The 21,397-nt window shown below is 37.7% G+C and overlaps 1 protein-coding gene across 10 annotated transcripts in view; it reads right to left on the reverse strand.

Annotated features, from left to right (window-relative positions):
• The window catches only part of RBMS3 (RNA binding motif single stranded interacting protein 3), a 717,407-nt gene that overhangs the window by 555,911 nt on the left and 140,099 nt on the right, over window positions 1-21,397 (reverse strand). For 7 of the 10 annotated variants that reach the window (XM_071212855.1, XM_071212858.1, XM_071212851.1 and 4 more), the window contains exon 2: window positions 13,929-14,101. In XM_071212855.1, the coding sequence (XP_071068956.1) occupies window positions 13,929-14,074 (146 nt within the window). In that variant the 5' untranslated portion in view covers window positions 14,075-14,101. The remainder of the gene's footprint in view (window positions 1-13,928; window positions 14,102-21,397) is intronic. The other 3 variants (XM_071212856.1, XM_071212850.1, XM_071212852.1) reach the window with 1 other exon arrangement.

Below are 21,397 nucleotides of genomic sequence, written 5' to 3' on the forward strand. Positions count from 1 at the left end.
GATTAATCTCTAGGTTTCTTTCAATTAACATTTACATCCTAGACTACCCTTTTCAGCAACAATCCCATTTATAATTCAGGTAAGGTAGGAACTATAAGTTTTTAACCTAATAAATCCCCATTGTAAAAGTCAACCCATTTATGATACATACCTCCCAGTGTCTTTTAGTAAACTAAAACACGTCATTAATAATTAATTGCATCTATGGCTGATTGCTTCTACAATCAACAAAAGAGTTTGTCCTCAGCATTGAGAGGCATCTGTCTACTCATCCAATGAGTTGAAAGTCTTAGAGAATGGAGTATTTCAACAGCCCAAAAATAATTTCTAGCTCTATTTCAAACAGACAGCTTCTCCTGGGGAATTCATCATCACCTTCATTAGAATGTCGAGCTTGAGGCTTTTGTGGACATCTACCTACAGAGTTCATATATTCCAGATTTCAGAATCACCTTTTTCAAAGTTTCCTCCTTGCAAACTTCCCTACAGAATTTGGACTTGTCAATCCCCATTGTTGTACATGCTAATTCCTATAATAAATCTCTTTATATTTATACACATTTTGTTGGTTCTATTTCTCTGGAGAATTCTGAGTAATACAGTATTCTTAATCACATGCTTAAAATATGTATTTAGATCACACTACTTTCAAATTTTCAATGAAAGCCTGCCATTTTTAGTATGCCAAATACACAGATTTTGTTTCAAGTGTTTTTAAATCCACGATCTCTTATTTTGTGCACCCAAAAGTTTCACAGTGAAATCTGTAGTAAAATTCCAGAGCCAAAAGAAAGAAGAGAAATCAGCAAACACCATGCAATGAGTCCAAACTTTTTTGCATTAGCTATGGCATTAACAGATTCAGTGGAACACTGTGATCTGTTTTACGGTCAAAACCTAATGCCTCAGGCAAGAATAAATGGTTATTTCCTGTCTCCTAAGCAATATTGGATGAGTAAACAAATTATTGATCCTTATTTGGTTCTTTAAATACATGTGACTGAAGTTCTCCTGAGGATTCCCTCTAAAATGCTCCGTGGGATCTATGAAATAAATGAGTTTTACATTCAAATCCTTTTTTTTTTTAAATTTCATTCCAGTGGTACATCTTTGCATGTAGTAACTAAGAAAACAAAACAAAGCAAAACAAAACTTCTGTCCTATGTCACCTACTATAAATTCAAAGTCAACTTTGCAGCAAGTTTTATGATATAAGTCCAATAGAATCATTTTTATATTAATGAAGAATTCAGGATTTATTCAGTCATTAAGTATTTATCAGTTACCACTTAAATATCTGGCAGTGTGATAGGCAATATGTATATAGAAATGAATGACTGTGCAGACAATCTCTGTTCCTTGTGATGGGTGTTGTCCATCATCACCTCCTTGTTAGTTGTCCTGGTGAGTCCAATAAACTGGAGAGTAGGTTTTGCAACTCTGCTGAGATTCAGGGCTCAACTGGCACATAAACAAACCAAAGATTTACATTTCTGGGACATATTCTTAACAATTATAGTGCTAATTAGAAGTTCAAATGAAAAGGGCAGAAGAGTCATCTTCAGTGAAAACTGTAAATGAGACTAGCCATGTTACAACGGGAAACTAAAATCAAAGTAAGGCCCACTGATAGAATGCTGAATTCCTCAGTTTGTCTGCCCTACCATAGTGTCTAGATTTCTCTAGAGCCCTCAGGAGCCCCACTGTTTGATGCACTGTTTACTATGAGAATCAATGAGATCCTGCCGAGAAGAGCTTAAGTGTACTGTCTGGAATGACCTCCCAACTCACTTTGAAATCTCTCAGCCTTAAAAACTCATTTGTATTTCATATTTCCCCCTTTGGTCAAGGTCTTTTTCCAGAGGCATTGCTAGTTGGTGTTTTGGTAATAATCCTTCAGTGCCAGGGAGGCCCATCATGTGCCACGCCGGGGAAAAGGTAGAATGTTTATATGCTGAGTTTGGCTTAGAGAGAGGCCACATTTGAGCAACAAGGAGGTTTTCAGGAGGTAATGCTTAGGTAATATATAACACTAGGCTAAGTTTCAATTTCACAGGAACAAGGTTCCTAAGTACAACCATCGATTTCAAGGGCCTGGAGAAATGATCTGTCCTCCTTCACTAGGTACTGCCCATGTACTCAGAGGATTCTTGCTGTTCTATTAGAGAATGTAGCAGAACTGCCCATGATGGGAATTCAATATTCTTTCAGTTACTGTGTGGGTCTCCACCCACCAAGACAAGGCCCCATGAACACTTGAACATATTCATATGTCACAGAGGAAATCCCCAGGTGAATCTGTCTCCATACATGGCCCCGTCACCAACACCCTGCACCAGTGATCCTCAACAGCAAGCAAGATAGTTCCATCCATCTGCCCCATAGGATCTAAGCCTCCTCTCACTTAGAAACAGAGTGGGCATCATCCTCCCCAAATTCTCAAGACTGAAGAATGAACCATGGACCAGAGTAGACTTATTATTATTCTATTATAGACATTATTATTCTAGCAATGGAAGAAATTTTATCCTTGATATAAAGGCAGTGGCCACCAGGTATTCTGCGGGTAGGGAGAGGAAAGAATAGGTATCATATGGGGGCATTTTCAGACATTAATATTGTCCTGCATGACATTGCAGTGATGGATAGAGGCCATCATACATTTGTCATAACCCATAAAAGTGTGTGGGGCAGAGTGTAAACTCTAATGTAAATTATAGTCCACTGTTAATAGCAATGCTTCAATATGTGTTCATCAAGTGTAATAAACGTACCACACTAATGAAAGACATTGTTAATGTGGAAAAGTGTGGGAGGGAGAGGGTGTGGGACATATGGGAAGCCCCTATATTTCTGATGTAACATTTATGTATTCTAAAGCTTCTTTAAACATAAAAAAATAAAAATTTAAAAAAGAATGGGATAGTCACATACCATATGCTCTATATAAAGTGCATACTCAACGACTTTTCATATAATCACATTGTAAGTAAATATATCTCAATAAAACAGCCTAATAAATAAGTAACTATGCAACAATAGCCAGAAATAGCAGTTATACACAGCAGGGGAAACAGAGATTGAGAGGCGAAGATTTTTCCTGTTTGTTTTTTTTTTGTTTATTATTATTATTATTGAAAATGCTCAAATAATGATTGAAGTGATGAATGCACAACTCTGTGATTATACCAAATACCACTGGTTATACTTTGGATGAATTGTATACTTTATTAACATGTACCAATAAAATTCATTTGTTTAAAAAAAATGAATGGAATAAATCTCTTGTCCTCAAATGCTTAGAATTAAGAAGAGAAGAAGAATAATAAAGATGTGAAGGGAGAAACAGAGGGGTATAGGTAGTGATGGATAAAAGGTAGCAGGAAGAGAGCATGGGGGCAGGTAGAGATAGAGAGACAGATGGAGACAGACAAAGAGATAGAGATACCATAAACCAGAAGATCTGGGCATAGAATCATATTAGGAAAGACAATATAGTTAGGGCATAAAGGAGAGAACCAGCCTTTCCATTTGGAAAGACTGTCAGGTGGCAACTATGTAGAAAGGCCCACACCAAAAGGCTTGCAGCTCTTACCCCCCTACCCCAATGACAGCCCTGGTCACTTCTCTGTTGGTAAATTTCTTGACCTCCCAATAGTAATCAAACACATTTAATCATTCTGCCTTTACAGAATCCTTTCTTCTTCCAGGTTCCATAATATCACACTCTCCTTCTCTACTGGTCTTTTCCTGTACTTCACTGGATGTTCCTCTACAAACTTCTTGTGGGTTTCTCCTTTTTTCACAACCTCAGAATGCTGAATACTATGACCACTTTTCTTCTCAAGCAGTGTAGAGTCCTACAATATGTATCATGGTAAGGAGAGGGGGCTCTTAAACTTAACTGTTTGGCTTAAACTTGGACCTGCCAATGACAAATTATGTGGCTTTCGGCAAGTCACCTAGCTTCTTTATATCATCTTGTTACCTATCAGATGGGGATTGTCATGAGATATAGATGAGTTAATACATGCAAAATGAAGCACTTACATACAAATACTTAGAATAGTGTTTGGCATAAATTAGGGACCTTAAAAATATTATTAACTCATACAATTCAATGGATTTAAATGACTCTCATTCTATATTTTTATTGCAATCTTTGTTTTGAAAACAAGCAAAATATCAAACTGTCAGCTTGTATCTCATTTTAGATGTCTAATATAAGCTCAAAAATAATAAGACGGGTAGAACTCAATTTCTTTCCACCCAAAACTGCTCCTCCCCCAAACCTCCTCATTCTATTAAATATCTCCACTCTCTCTCTAGATGTTCAAGCCAAAAATTGAGGAGTGTATCTCTAATTCCTCTTTCCCTTAACCTTCCGCTTTATCCCATTCATCAGCAATTTCCAAACTACCTCCAAAATATGTTCTGAACGCAATCACATCTAATCTCCTCTACTACTAGTATCCTACTCTAAGCCACCAAGATATCCTTCCTGAGCTTCTACAATGGCCTCCTTGCTCCTTTTCTTCCTTCTCCTCTCATACTCCTCTAAAATCCATTCTTGAAAGAATTTCTAAAAATGCATAAATTAGTATAAAATTTAATCTCCCTACCCCGGCTTACATTTCTGACTTCATCTCTTACCTTCCCCATCTCACTCCCACCCACTTACTCACAATCTTTTACCTATATAGACCTTCTCCAGACACCAAGCTCATTTCCACCTTCAGCCTCTACACAAGCTCTTACTGTCTGTAACTGCCTTGCTCCTAAATATCATATGGCTGGGTCCTTGTTGAAATCCATGTCTCACCTGAAGAGGTCACCCAGTCTGCAGGGATCTTCCAGCCATTACTTACAATATGCTTTTCAGAGCATTTATACATCCTGATGTTTTTCCTTGTTTATTTATTTATTCATTTGTGTGTGGTTTCTCCCGTTGAAGTTTGGGAGAGTAAAGACATATCTTTCTTCTTGGTATCTGCAGGGCTTGACACACAGATGACATTCGATAAATACTTTCATTAAAAATGAACAGGGCCAGTATTGAGTCAGAGAAGATTCTGGATATCATAAATGTGAACTAAGCAAAATCATGCAACTTGGGAACTGACTGTAGATTGGGGGAAAAAATCATTTTTTCTTTTGATGAATGGGTCATTTGAATGACACAGAGAAGCAATAAGTCTAGGGATAAAACTTTTTGGACAATAAGTTTGATAGCTCTTGGGATACAATGTTGAAGTTGTCTAGGGAATAATAACATAAGAGCTTTAGACTAAAAAAAATATTTGTGCTGAAGATTTGATTTACTAATCAGCAGAATAGCTGAAATTACCTAAGTAGGGGAAAGAAAACAGCATGTAGAGGGAGAAGAGGCCCATTGTTGGCAAATACTGAATATTCAAGAGGCGTAAGAGAGAGAAGAGAGAATGTCAAAATGATATGAAGGAGAACCAGAAAGAGGAATATAACAGCCAAAATAGGAAGAGGTTTTGAGAATAAAGGTGGGGGGTAGTTAACAGGGTCAAGTAATAGGTCAAATAAAATGAGGACTGCAAAATAGTTAGCTATATTTTGTAATTAAAAAAAAATCTCTGAGTAAGTTAGAACCCAGGATGCCATCTGAAATTACCAGAGTCCTGCCCTTGAACCCCAAGAATCTCAAACATTGATGCATTCAGCATGATGCCTGACTGGATTTCCACTTTTCCCAGAGCTCCAAGCCTTTGCCTGACCCATTCAGAAAAAGTTGATCATAACTTTCCCTCTCTTCAGCATTTTTTTTTTCAGCTACTACCAACAGGACTACATGAAAGTTAACAGGTGCTCTCAATGATTTCATTTTTATTTTTCTCTTCCTTAAGATAAATGGGGAAAATGATTACAAGCAATCAGAGAACTTTCAAAACATATTTTCAAAAAGTCATGAGATAACATTCAGCAACACTCTTCTTCATTCAAAGTAATGAAAACAATAATGAATATCAGTCAATGAGTCAGTAATAACTTCTAGGATGCCCCAAAGATGCCATGCTGTAAAATGTCAATTATTTTCAAGAGTAACAAGAACCCATATTCACTATACTATGAATAAACAAGGAATTGTAAATATATGTCGAATTTTAATAACATCTCAGAATAGGAAGCATTGTTTGCTTAATCATAAATTAAATGTAGACATTATTAAAAGGCAGATTTCTGAAAGACATGTTTAATTTATGAAAATTATGTGTGAAAGGAGTACAAGGTCCTTCCAAGCACATTCTTTAAAGCAATTTTAGAGACCAATTTCAGTGCTTAATTTTCCATATGCCTGATCTAACATGATCAGAAGGTCCAATTTTGTGATTAGAAAATCTAATTCATACCCAAATTATTTTAACAGAAATTATTTTTTAGGCTGTTGGTTAATTGAAAGCAAATTGGTAGATGCTACGGAATTGCGAAATTCTATGAGAGAGTAAGAAAGAAGCTAAAACAGAGGATTCAAATGTTTTATGTTCATGGGGGTATCATTTTACTGCAGGGGTTCTCAAACTTTGTTCCATATTAGAATTATTTGGGAGGAGGGGGGTTAAAATTCCAGTATTAAGGTTGAACCACGTACTAGTTAGATCAGAATAGCTGGGGGTGATATGTCCAGGTATCAGTAACTTTCAAAGTTCCCCAAGATATTCTCAAGGGCAGCCAAGTTGGAGAATGTGTGTTTGTTATAAACCTTTGTTTTATCTCCTTAAATGCAATGGTTTAGCCTTGAAGTCGGGGGCTGGATTTGCAACCTGGTGGCTATATCAGTTTGGACAAGCTCCTCAACCTTTTTGAGCCTCCGGTTATTCAATTTTTAATAGTAATAACTGTTCCTACCTTAAAGGGTTATTTTGAGCATGAAATATAACATTTTCAAAGCTTAGTTGAGTACATGGTATGCAATATTCACACAAGAAATATTAATTATATATGTGTAATATATAGGTAACAATCTGTTACTAAATATGATTATTATTAATTACGAACTAAATACAATAGGTCCTTGAAAAGATAACTGAATTTAAGTCTGAATTAATACACTTGAATAAGTGTCAGAACTTCGCTGACTCAATGAATTCAGACATTCATCTGGGGCCTTTAAGGCACACACTCATTTAAATTACACAAAGGCAGGGTTAAAAGATTTTCGAATTCACATCCTGCTCACACCTGCCACCGTATAGATTTATGACACCTCAAAAGCAGCTGCATAATTTGAGTCTGACTTGCAGAAGAAAACTACTAGTAAATTTCCTCGGGTCTTATTAGAAGGAACTTTTAAATCTTCAACGGACCCAGTAAGAAAGAACTCAAACATTTTCCAGTCACATTCTTCTTATTTACTCAGTTACTCCAGAGTGCACGATGACTTGTTTTCCTTTCGTTGTATCTGAACAGTTTGACAGATTATTGTGACAAGGTTACTTTTAAATTGATAAAAGGTTCGATTGTGCTGGTGCATTTGTCAAAACTGCCTGACACTGTATAATGGACTCTGTACGGAGAGTCTGGATGGCACTCAAGTTCGCTCTCACTATCCAGTATTCAGCAACCAGCACAAGGAGACGGCCAAATGGGGTTGGGTGAGAGTGGGGGGAGATGAGCTTGGGCAGACTCTTCAGCTCTCATCCACACAACGCTCCCCTTTTGTTTCCCTGGCTTTTCACTGTGGGCGTTTTTCCTCTCTTGTTAAATGTTAAAGTGACATCCACTGCTTCATATTAAAGGGGGCCATGCTAGGTGTCACAACTTGAACAAGGAGAACATTTCCAGAGGAAAATGAAGGGCAGGACAGCTGGCTTTCTTGTCCTGATGATGATTGGAAATATGTGTGCATCTACCCAAGCATGTCCCTCTCTCTTCCTTCATTCTGCTTCAGATGGCTTCAGCAGCAGTAGCATATCCACTTTATAAAAGAGGAACAATTCACTCTGTACTGGGACAATGTTGCAATTAACTCTGGATTAGCTAACCAACTGGAAGAGGGGGCAATCTCCAGGGCTTTTTGAGAGCAATGTATTATATTAAGCAAAATTTATGAGCATGAGGATGTTTTGATAAAGGCATTGTAACAATGGCATGGAAAAATATCAAAACAATTATTTTTTTTCCATTTTCAATTCTGTCCTTTATGTTCAATGTTTGGTTTTATTTTTTCAAAACAGCCTCATTGTGTTTCAAGGGCATGCTTAAAATCATGTAATAGAAGATATCAATTTCTTTGGAGCAGGAAAAAATGGCTTAATATTTGAAAATCATTCCATCATAATTTATCTTGTCTATAAAAGTTACAATGCTCTCTCTCTTCAGTAAAGTAAATCTCTCTCACTTCCATCTGTTCCTGTTGAGGTAAGCTTAGAGGGTATATAATCCAAATCCCACCCATAGTCTTTAACTGATACATTCCCTAAATATATTTTATAATCCATCAGAGTTTTAGTTTTCATTACATTTACTGTTAGTGTTTTTAATATTAAAGCAACTAAATGTTTAAGAGTACACTGCTGACCCATTCATGGCTGGGTAAGAAAAAGGGATTAATTGAAAGGCCTTTTTTTTTGGATGCTATTCTGCATTATTTCACTGTTTCTTTTGGAGTTCATTTGATTGACTGCCTTTCAGTTCCTTGTTTTTTAATGGAAAAATAAATGAATATGAAAAATTGTGTCTTTTGTCACACATAATTGTCTCACCAACAAAATTAATTCATACATACTTTGACCACCGTTCACCTACTTGCTTGCTTTTTGACTATTCCTATTCTGACTGGTCCTTGATCTTATGGAATCCATGTATCTGATTATATCACCTGCCTTTTTATAACAATTCAATGGTTTCCTCCAGTACTCTTAGGATAAAACAAAGTACCTACCATGATATACAAGAGGGATTGGTTTGTTCCTTCCCATATTTCTAAAATCACCTTGCCCCATAATCCACTGCCATCTCTCTGCCGGAACCACATCAGCCTTTTTCCAGTCCCCTTGTGCTTGCTAAGAGTGCTATACATATGCTGTTCCTTCTGCCACAAATGCATTTCCTTTCCCTCCGCACTTGTTAAACCTATTTGCCCTCTGGATCTTAGCTTGATTTTCACTCCCTCAAAGAGTTCTTTCTTCATTGCTCTAATTAGGTCTAATCCCATGTGACAAATTCCCTTAATGCCATGTTCCTCTTTTCTTGTACTTATAGTTGGAATTTTACATGAAATCATATAATAATTTGATAGATATCTTTTTTCCCTAATAAATGATAAGCTCTGATAAAGCAAGACCTTGTCTAAATTCACTCGCCAGGGCTTTGCAAATCTTCAGGGCGTTGTACAGGACCTGGCATGCAGCAGGTCCTCTAAATATTTGGTGATTGAATAAGAAATAGTAAAGATCTTTGAGATTTCTCTAGACAACAACTTTACAAGCTCTTTAACCATAGCATTTCCTACAAAACAAATAACTGCAATTTATTCTTTCTTCCAAACTATCAGTATAACTAGAGAGATTTCCATAGAGTAAACTCATTCTTCATGCCTATTATTCTTTGGTTTTGTCTTCTTTTATTTGATTTTACTTGTAGTCCTAACACAGGAGCTTTGATGAAGATTGTGAATGAAATCATTTAATAAGGACTTGCTTTCAAATTACACATTAAAAAATAATGCAGTTTCCTTTTCCTTAATATTTTCTTCCTGGTCTTTGGTATGATACTAATGCCAGATAATTTGATATGTCTATGCCTTTTTTGCATATTTGTTTTCTGTTATTTTATTACCATGCATATTAGCAAATATTGCACTTCCTATAATGTAAGGAAATATTAAATCTAAAAGTACTTATAATTTTATAGGAATACAAATGGGAAAAGGATCCTGATGGCAGCAACCTCATTTAAACCTACAGCCATTCTCTATTTTTCAGGTGAAATTATTTTAGAGTGTTGGATGAGTAATAGGAATGCAAAATAATTTGAATCTTTAGAAGATTATGAATGCAAAATAGTAATGAGCACAGTAAAAGACCAATACTGGAAGTGAGGAAACATGATTTTACAAGTGAACTACATTGGTCTCTTACTGAAGGCATCTCTAGGAAGAGCCAACCCACGCAGTTGAATTGATTTAGACTGTGGCCCTGCCAACAACTGCAAAAGGGATCAGTGACAAGATATGCCCTATGGGGTCAAAACCCTCTTTCAATTAGAGGTGGAATGGGCATCACCATCCCAGAATCCTCAAGACTGGGGAATGAACTATGGACTGGAGTAGACTTACTGTTATTCTTCTGTAACTTATTGTGATTCTGGCAGTGAACTTTCATTATTGATGTGGATGCAGTGGCCACTGGAGGTTCTGAGGGCAGGGAGAGGGAAAACTAGGTGTGGTATAGGGGCATTTTTGGGACATGGGAATTGTCCTGAATGACATTGCAATGGCAGATACAGGCCATTATATAATTTGTCATAACTTAACAAAACTTATAGTGTGTAAACTACAGGTAAACTATAATCCATGTTTAGTGGCAATGCTCCAAAATGTGTTCATTGGTTGTAACAAATGGACCTCACTAAAGAAGGGTGTTGATAATGTGGGAAAATATCAGAGGTGTAGGGAGTGGGGCCTATGAGAATACCCTTTATTTTTTATTTTTGTAGTCTAAGTATCTTTTAAAAAATAAAAGAAAAAGATATGAAAATTGACCCAGAGCTACCACTGAGACCAAAATGGCCACAAGAGTCCCTGCCTTCCTTAAAAACGCCTGGACCAAGGAGTAGGTGGCTGATTGTGGTTTTCATCATAAGGTGCTTCACTGTAATTCTTCCCCCACTCAACCCCAACACCAAGTATGCCACTACGATGAACAGGCCACATCCTACAACCGCCCAGTGTCCATCCGAGTTGACTGCAACATGCCTGATGGGCCAGCCGCTCCCAGAGCCTCCTGGGCTCAAGCTTGGAGTGGCTGAATCATCTGTGGGCACCTGCCTTGCCAGGGAGGAGTCCCCTCCCCACTGGCCCCCAATAAAAAATGTGAAACCCAACCCTGACTCAACCCCAATTGACCCAGAGCAGGTTTTACTGTTAAATAATGCGGCCCTTGATCAAGTATCGGAATTTTACAGTGAAAGAAATTTGAAAGATTATCTAGTTCAAACCTATTGTTTTATACATGGGAGAGCCCAAAGTTAGGAAAGAACAAATAATTTTCAAAGGCCACAGTCCCAGCTGATGGAGCAGGCAGTGCTGAAACTCAGATCTTCTAGTGCCCAGCTATTCCCACTACACTACACTGCCAGGTCACATCAGTTCTCCAGGGAAAATATCTGAGCCACACACTTCAGGTCCAGATCATTTCAGAAACGAGAGAGTCCACAGACATTTTTACAATAACAACAGCATGGGCCAGATCCCATTAGCAAGCAAAAAACCGAATAGGGACAAGGAACCATTACCCTCTGTTCACTTCACATTCTTTAAATTTCTCAAAAGCACATAAGAAACATGAACAGAACTCTTTTTCCTCAATTGCACTGTTTCTGTGTTACCGCAGTTCTTTCCAGAGTTAAAAACGCTTTTACAGGCTTTCGGATAATACTTTCCATATGGAAACTTCTGGCAACGTTATCTGAAGAGATGGACACTGACAGAGAAATTCATAGTAGGATGCGCTATCAGTGCTCTCCAAACCAAAATAAAAACAAAGGAACAAACAAATAAAAACCTACACCTATTTGGGGTCATGGAAAGTCCTATGGCAGAAATACTTATAGCATGGCTGACTTCAAGTTACCAAGTCCCTAACAACTCGTTCACGAGATTTCCGAATATTTAATAACAATGAGCTCTAGCAAGCCAGCCAGAGGTGGCTCGAGGACAACAGTGATGCTACAAGGAAACCTAGAAATAATAAAACTCAACTAACCCACTTTTTAATAGAAGAAACTGAGGCTCAAAGAGAGACGTGATTGGCCTCTAGAGCACATGGTGGTGGAGCAGGTTCTAATGCACAGCATTCTCCTTCAACTACCCTTCTCTTCCACAGTAAATGAAACTTTAGGCATTAAAGAAGAGCCAGTGGCCTTCATATGCTCATACAGAACAGTGGTTCTAGAAATATGATTCACAGGTCAGCAGCATCAATACAAGAAGCCTGTCAAAAACACATATTCTTGGGCTCCACCCCCAGACCTAAAGAGTCATAATCTTTTGGGGTGTAACCCAGAAATCTGTGTTTCAAGCTCTCCAGATGGCATAAATCAAAAGAAACTTTTCTTACTACCCAGCAATATTTTTTATGAATGAGATTCATATAAGAATTGAGAATAATAGATATCCTTCTTTCTCATGGAAGCAACTTTTAAAGGAGATACTTCATGTGAAGCATCTACCATAAAGTATATGATTCTCATTTTTTGAAGACTGTATTTCCCAAAACAGTTTATTCTAAGAAGGAAAAACTATTTACCTTCTAATCTTTAACCCCAACATTTGAAATCAACTTAGACCAAATCTTATATATTTATTTATGTATAGCTGAGCCCTGACATTTTTCACGTTCCTTTTGTCTTAAGTTGCTTTTAAAATACATATATATATATGTATATATTTTATATACATATATATATGTATATAAAATACATATATATATGTATATAAGTTGCTTTTAAAATACATATATATATATGTATATGTATATTGTATATATATGTATATATATGTATGTATTTCAAAGTTCTGCCTTACCTCCTTTCATTTCAGGGCAGTCACTAACAACTGGGCACCTCCACCCTGATACATGCATTGTCTGGGCATAGTTAAGTATTTGTGTTTATTTTTCTGCCACTTCCTGTTGTTTTGACTTTTTACTACCAAATTTAAAACCCAGAACAAAGGCAAACAAATATTGTCGCTTCGTTTTCCTCTTGCAATATTTTAGAGGCTGGAAAATTTACAAAATAAATATCCTCTCAACCTTCTTGAAACAGCATTCCAAAGGAGAAAACAAAAAATCACAATCAAGTAATGGTTTCCCAAATCTTGAAGACATCCAGCTAAGACTCAATCAAATGACAAATAGTTATACTAATACTACTTCTAAGGAGATCAACCACGGTCTAAAAACATAGTCTATATATCTTACTTTATTATCTAGTATTAATTTTACTAGGAAGGTAAACTTAACGATGTTTAATCTATTTTCAGAGAAATAAAAGAATGAATAACGTAAGTACTTGTATATAACCAATTAATGAAACCATTTTGGAAGGGGATTTAATTATCATCACCTTTCCTAGCAAGGACAAAACTACTTGCTGAATGAAGATCTTGTCCTTGGTGGGAGATAGTCTTGCCTGGACTAGGCAGTAGATATTTTCAAGGAAACAAGGAAAATAGAGAATGAGGCTTATAATTCTCCAATGACCTGATTTTAGCCAAACCTATTATTTATAAAGCACCAGCCAGAAAACCTGTGGAAGGCAAAAGGTCATCTATATTCCAAAATCCACCACATCTGAGTTTTAAGATTGTCTTCACCAACACATCTCAAGAAAAGCAGCTTATTTCACGTGATTCATCATTGACTCCATAAACCACGGGGCTTAACAGCCCAGATCAATAGTTGCCCACCATCTTGCATGTCAATCAGCACACTTTCGTGTATCTGTTCAAGAACCTCTACCCCCTCAACAAAAATTAAACAAATTCCAATTCCTAAAATAATCTGCACTCAGATCTCAACGTCAAGTTCCGTTTGTTCCGAAGACTCTTCCTCACCAAAACTCCAACACATGGGAACATTGTTTATCTCCAGGGCGATACCAGAGTCCGCTGTGGACTGAGTGCACCTGGGCAAGGAAGCGGCTAGCAGTGGCACAGAGAGCAGAAGGGCACTTACGGTTGGCACAGCTTGATCAGGTCCTGGTCGGTGGTGCCTGGTGGAAGGCCTCGGATGTACAGGTTGGTTTTACTCAACTGTTCCCCGCTGCTGTTGTTGCTGCTGTTGTTGCTGCTGCTGTTTGTGCTGGGGCTGGGAGGAGCCATGGGGTGGGGAGCTGGTGCATAGGACTGCTGGAAACAGAAAAGGCCGTTACTGGAAAACCAGAGCCAGCACCTGACCCAGGCCAGCAGAGCAACCTGAAAGCCGTGCAAGCTTCTTGGCCTCTCAATCCACACACCCAGAGTCATGTATGTGTATATGCATATGCATATGCACATGCATATGTATATATGTAGGCATATATATTTATGTATGTATGTGTATATATATCCTGTCACTACTCTATGTGGCTTCTGAGAACATCATTTGCTTTTCATTTACCTTTTATTCTGAGATACTTCCAAATTTACAGGAACATTACAAAAATAATAGGAACCTCATAAAAAGAATTCCAACATACCCTTACCCCCCAGATAACCAGATCTGCAAATTTTCACATTTTGACACATTTGCCATATCATCTTGTCTATATGGCTCTCAATTCATTTTCTGAACACTTGAGTGTAGTATGTATAGACAATATACCTTCAAAACTTAAGACTGCCATGTGCATTTCTTAAGATCAAGGATATTCACTTATATAACCATTTTAAGAGCAGTTATCAGGTTAAAGGAACTTAACATTGATATAAATCTTACACTCTATATTCTAATTTTTTTCATATGTCCCAACACTGTCCCTTTGAGCCTTTTCACTTCCCTTGATAGATCCCATCAAGGATCATGTATCACATTTAATTGTCATAATCTCTTTAGTTACTCTATTGGGAACATATAGCCAACAAGCTTTCCAATCTCAACCACTCTCAGAGCATACCACCCAACAGAATTAATCACATTCACAATATTATGGTACTCTCACCACCTTCCATTCTTAAATCTTTCCCTTCTCCCCAAATGGAAACCTTACACTCATTATGCAGTCACTTCCCATTCCCTCTGTCCCCTGTCCTTGGAAATTTTTGCTCTAACTTCTCTCTCTATGAGCTTGCATAATGTACAGTATATTTTTGGAGACAATTGAAATCATCCAGTTTGAGGAGCAGAAGGAAAAAAAGTCTGATGAAAAGCGAAAAGAGCCTGAGAAACCTATGGGCACATCAAGTGGTAATCTAGAAGGAGAAGAAAGAAAGGGGCGGAGAGGATAATTCAAAGAAATATTGGTTGAAAACTTCCCAAATTTTATGAAGGCCTTGAATTTACATACCCAAGGTGTTCAACAAATTCCAAACAGGATAAACCCAACTGGATCCACCCCATGGAATATTGTAATCAAACTGTCAAATGCTAATGATAAAGAGAGAATTCTGAAATTTACAAGAAAGAAACAATGAGTTATGCACAAGGTAGCGTCCATAAGATTAGCTGCTTTCTCATCAGAAGCAATGAAAGCAGGAAGGAAGTGGAATGAAAAATGCAAAAACTGTCTTTCAAAACGAGGAGAGATTAAGATATTTCCAGGTAAACAAAAGTTGAGGGAGTTCATCACTACTAGACTGGCCCTGCCAGCGATGCAGAAGAGATTTCCACAAGTTGAATGGAAAGGGCAATAGTTCAAAACCAGAAAAAGGAATAAAGTTCTCCAGGGAGGGTAATGACATGGGTAAATATAAATGCCAGTACTATTGTGTTTTCGGTTTGTAACTTGACTGTTTATTCCCTACATAATCTAAAAAGCAAATGCATGCAGTGTAATGATAAAAAAAGATTAAAAAAATAAAATACTTTCCCCAGTCTTTGCAGATTGATATATGCAAGTGATCTCATCCATGCAATGAGTTTAGAGAATAGCTCCAGACCAAAGCATAAGGGACTTCCTTTCTGTGCATGTGTCTTGTCTTTGCCATGTGTGTGTGGTCCTGAGATTTCCAAGTTTATAAGGATATGAAAGCCCCCCTCCCCTAGGAAACAATTTCTTCGTAGTCCCAGCATGGCACCGTATGTCCTACAGCTTGCAATCCCGTGCCCCAGGCAGCACAACTTGACTGCTTTCTCTTAGCAGTCTGTAGGAGGACTCTGTAATTTAGGCAGGTTTTGGGACAGCAAAACTCATGCCACCACCAGACAAATTGAGTCAAACATGCATGCTTCCATTATGTGCATGAGGATTAATCTGCTCCCTCCAGAACTGGAACCAAGGATCTATGCTGGAATTAAGAGCTGGCTCTAGGCATACTCTATGAGGGGAGGGGAAAGTGCCAGTCAGAGAGCACCACGCGCTTCTACTGCTTTTAAGAAGCCATTTTATTGATTTGGCATTCGCCCTATTACTTCAGTCCTTTAATTTTTTTCTGGAGCTTTGAGAAAGTTGTTTCTGCCACTTCTTGCTAGTTGTTCAAAGCTTCTGTGGGAGAACAGAGCCCTGAATCATGTTACTCTGTCACCTTGATTGGGGAGGGTACAGATTTCTATTGTCTTAAGCTACCCAGTCTGTCCATAATTTCCTTTTTTTCCTCTCTGGTTTTTCATTTGGATTAACTTAAGTCAGCCACAAACGAGACAAAAAGAAGTAACCAGGTACTCCTGGCAGCAACATTTAGCTTTTAAGTTTGTCCCTGATCACACTAGGAGTCTCCTTAGACCTGTAAAATAGTGTGTCATCTCCCTCCCTGGTAGAAGAAAACAGTTCATTCTTGGCACAAATGCTCTGCCCCTGTGCATATTTTATGCATTTCTACTCCCCTTTCCCTCTTTTTCTCCAATGAAACTTCCACATAATGTTTATTTCACCATTACTGTCCAGAATAACTCCCAATACATAGAAATCCCTCTCTAAATAGCAATTCCATAAATTAATGAATGGCTCTTATCTTGGACCTTTCCACCAATCCTCACACTGCTACTTGATGCTGAGTGTTCCTTGTTCACAATGCTGATAAGGCACTTTTCTCTATTTACATTCAAGATCCTCTTCAAATTGCTCCAATAAAGGTTTCTGAACATTGAAAATATGGACAATTTGGACTGGATAATTTCTTGCTGTGTGTGTGTGCGTATCCAGTATATTGTAGGATATTTGGCAGCAACCATGCCTTATCCAATTAGAGCCTAGTAGCACCCATCCCTGGTGTGACAACCAAAAATATCTCCAGACACTGCCAAATGTTCCCTGGGTGCAAAATCTCCAGTTGAGAACCATCGCTCGACTCTGTCACAATATTTTATGACAAAACAGAAATGATAAAATTATCCCCATCAACTTGGAATACGTAATGTGAGGGTGTTTATAGTTACACATGCCATAATCAGTAGACATGTGTGCTCATGATGTTTTAAGTATTACTACTATTATTCCAAAGTTCTGAAATCACCCTGACTGTCAGGGTGTAAATCCCTGCTGTGTCTCATTGGCTGTAGGAATTTAGGGAAGATCCTTTAACTTCTCTGAGGCTTGGCATTCTCATTAATAGGAGGAAGCTATAAATACTTCCCTATGCCAAAGGTCTTTATAAAAACTCAGGCAGCTAATGCACACAAAATAATGCCTGGAAATTAGTAAGTACATGATAAATTTTAGCAATCATAAAAACAGTAAGAATAATAATAATTTTTTTGTTCATATGTCTTGTCAATGAAGAGATGTCAGTTTATATAACTAACTCAGATTTTCTCAATGAAAATCCATAACGGCCCACAAAGACACAATAAGCACATTCATTAAGATTCCAGCTGGGAAACATGTGGCTGTGCTCTAACCTGAAGACTCATCAGCTGCTTTATTAGGAGTGGGACGTCTGCATTTATCAAATAGCAAGTTTGGGAGGTCACAGCAACAAATAGTCACATGCGGTCAAACTACAGGCTCTTTTGTGCCATGGAGAAAAGTTAAGGCTAGTAGGTGATTTGAGGGAAGAATGAAGAAAAACAGGCATTTTGTATCTCTACAGTCTCACTTTTTAAAAAAATCTAAAACACATATTCAACATGCCAATAGTACAGGTTTTTCATTCCAAAACAGTGTGTTGCGGTCTCAGTGGAGAGACTTATTGGGTCCAGGAAAACAGTGAAATAGCCTGGAAATGGAATGGAATGTGACCTGGATCACAGACTACTGCACCTCTTGAGTAGAATGCTGCAGTGGCCCCCCACTAACCTGAGGATAAATTTCTACTAATTTCAAAGGATGGGACTAGCTCTGAAACCCCATTTTAGCCCAGACTCAATCTCATTTCCAACCCTCCACCCTTCCCCCTCTCAGTCCCACTCTGCTTACCTGGTTCTTACCATACTTTCCATCTTAAGTGAAGTATCACCTTACAGCACCGTGTTCTTTTCCTTCATTGCATTTAGTGTATCCTTATCTAACATATTTTTGGTTTGCTTATTTAATGGCTATCTCTAGCACTAATCTGCATGTGCCCTGAGGGCAGGAAATGTGTCAACCTTTCCATCAATAGCATCTTTTATCAAAAGTTCCTGATATACAGAAGGTTCTTAAAAAACTTTTAGACTACATCAAGTACAAGAAAAATAGAATGAACACAGCACTTATCCCAAAGAGACAAGAGGCCAAATTTTAACAGTACCCAGACTTGTTTCTTGCTATAATCGTCTATTCTATACTTAGGGGTTTCAGATCAGCCCCGCTCCCTATTTCCAACTGGCTATAAGACAGTGACTCTTAGATTCCTCATGTGAAAATATAACTCATTATATCTGCTCTCTGGTCTCCAAATTCCCCATGCCAGCCACCCATCACAGTAAGTCTATTTCTGTTAGCTTTTTTCTTCTAGCCTCCATGTTAGGAACTTTTTTAGCATTAGCTTCTTCTATTCCCTAATCTCAGAACCTCTGAAAGGTTTCTAGAATCATCCTTTCCTCTGAATACGTGAAGGGCTTCAAGCTTCTCCTTGCCCTCAGTCTTCCCCATTTAAGACTCTTACGGTGGGTTCAGAGGGCATGGAAGAATAAAACAGAATAATCAAGTGTAAACACAAACTGGTCAAAACTGTATTGGGCAGTTTGCTTTGAAGGAATTAGGAAGTAAGAGACCAGGTATGACTGGAGCAAAACCCAAACTACACAAACCCTTCCTTTGTAATGAATGTTTTTCTCAAAGATTTTCTTAATACTAATTTATTATCGACATTCATCAAAGCTGAATTTTAAAACAAATTGCACAGGGAAATGTTATCTTTTCCCATATTTGAATAAAATAACATGTATACTCATTGTCATAGTATCTTTATAAAGCTCAATTTCTTTTCCAGTATTCAAAGGAAAACAAAGAAAACCCCCCACCACCACAACCTATTACTTTCTTCCTGTGTTTTGCTTCCCTCCTTAACTCACCATATCACTTAATCTTTATGCCTTTTATACATAGTAGGTGTCTGCTACATACTTGCTGAAGTGGATTCCTGGTCTCCTATCTCCCAATGAAACAGATGGGATTTATCTTTTACTACTCTTATACCATTCTCTTAAACTTGCCAGGGTCTTTTTAAAACTGTTTGTTACCACTTTCACCTCCCCTCTTTTCAAATTCTTGGAATTCCATTCTGTATTCAGGATTCTTTTAAAATGAGGCTTTGTTTAAAGTGGATTTTTTCTTTCTTTCTTTCCTTTTATTTTCTCCATTGCCTAGCCTTTAAAAACACCAGGGAGCCAGAAAAATGTCTCCAGTTTTATGTATCACAGATCAGATGGACCACTTTGGAATGTGCCCTTGAGTGATCAAATAAGAAAACACCACGAAATGAAGATCAACATGGGTTCCTTGATTATACCCCGTCCCCGAGCAGGTCTTTGTGTGCATTTCCATAACTGGAACACTCTTTAGGAAACTGCATGATGCCTAAAATGATAAATGTGTCCAGAAAAATAGCCAACGTGTTCACTGGGAAAAAAAGAAAATAAAACAATCAAGAGCAAACCAAAGCTGGAATAAGTAGAGGGAACTTGTGTGTGAAGAGATGGATTATATAATTTGTAAATAGTGGAAGCACCAGATGGTTGTGGGGGAAAGAAGTATTTCAAAATGTCTTTGAAAGGAATACACAAAGGTAATTTTCTATATCATATTCTCATTTGTGAATTCTAGAAATTTTGCAGAAAGACATAGATATTCTCAGTTTTATTGAATAAATCAATCCAAAGATTTTAAGACCCACTGGGGTATACTTCTTAATCCTCAGTATTTTATTTACCTGTTGATGATACAATGAAGGATTGAGTGAGAAGTAAGCATTGTAAGGCATTCTTTGGTTTTAAGAACTACAACTTCTTTCCTACCCACCCATTTTCAAAATACATATACTTTAAGCAACAAAAAGTTGGCAGAAGTTTCCCAGCATGTCTGACAAATGCACAGGCCAAAATGAATTAAATTGTAAAAAGCGAAGAACAATTTTGTAAGCTCTGGCTGCCAAAGACAGATGACAAAACTAGAGTAGCTTAAAAAAAAAAAAAAAAGGGGAGTATCAATAATCTCTGAGAGTTAATGCATCACAGCAGCCACACTCCAGATTAAAAGTGGCTTTGCTTACTTTCCCAATTCTCTGTCTTTAGATGGATTTGGAATTTTATCATTGATTAGCTTTTAATGCACTTTGAACCACTAAGAAAAAGAAATAAATGGTAGTATAAAAAATTGACTTTCTTTCAGAAAAAAAAAAAAGGACTTTTCTGTATTGCTCAAAGTCACACTTTGTAAATCCTATTTAGAAGTAAAGAGGACTTACTGTCCGGCAGTACTGAACACTGAAATGCTACTGCATGGATTTGCAGTGCTAGCTGGCTAGCCCAGGAGAAACAGCAGCTTTCCAGAAGAAGAGGGGCTTTGGATGGCACTCTGGTTGAAGGAGGGAACTGGAGGATTTCTCTTGAAGCTGCAAATCATTGGCAAGTGCACGGTTTTTTCTTAGATGCTTTTTCAGGATAGCATTGCTGTTAAGTCTTATGGGATGGGAGTTCAAGGCCCTTCCCAGGCTGGGACTGCTAAAGCAGCAGATAAATACTAATGGCCATTTCAGGCAATTAAAGAAAATGGCTTGCCATGCATCTTGGAAGATACTAATCTTTGAAATAGAGATTCTAATAAATATAGGTAACATTTAAGCCTTTTATATGTTATCCTCATAACAGCCCAACAAGGCAAATATTATTTTACAGATGAGGAAACTGAGGCCCAGAAGAGAAGAAGATGAGAAATGACCTTCCTGGAGCCTGATTTGAACTCAGGGAGTAAGGCTCCAGAAGTCATGGGGTCACCCCAAATACTACCAATCTTATGTTCTTGATGATAAGGGCACAAATAAACATAAACAGCTTCCCCGAGAGTAAACTCCAGAAGGTGAAACCATACAGAAACTCCAAACTATCCAAATATAAGCAGGAGGGGAAAAATGAGGACAATAAACAGGTAT

The sequence above is a fragment of the Dasypus novemcinctus genome, chromosome 31 (genome assembly GCF_030445035.2).
Source record: "Dasypus novemcinctus isolate mDasNov1 chromosome 31, mDasNov1.1.hap2, whole genome shotgun sequence".
Classification (NCBI taxonomy): Eukaryota; Metazoa; Chordata; class Mammalia; order Cingulata; family Dasypodidae; genus Dasypus; species Dasypus novemcinctus.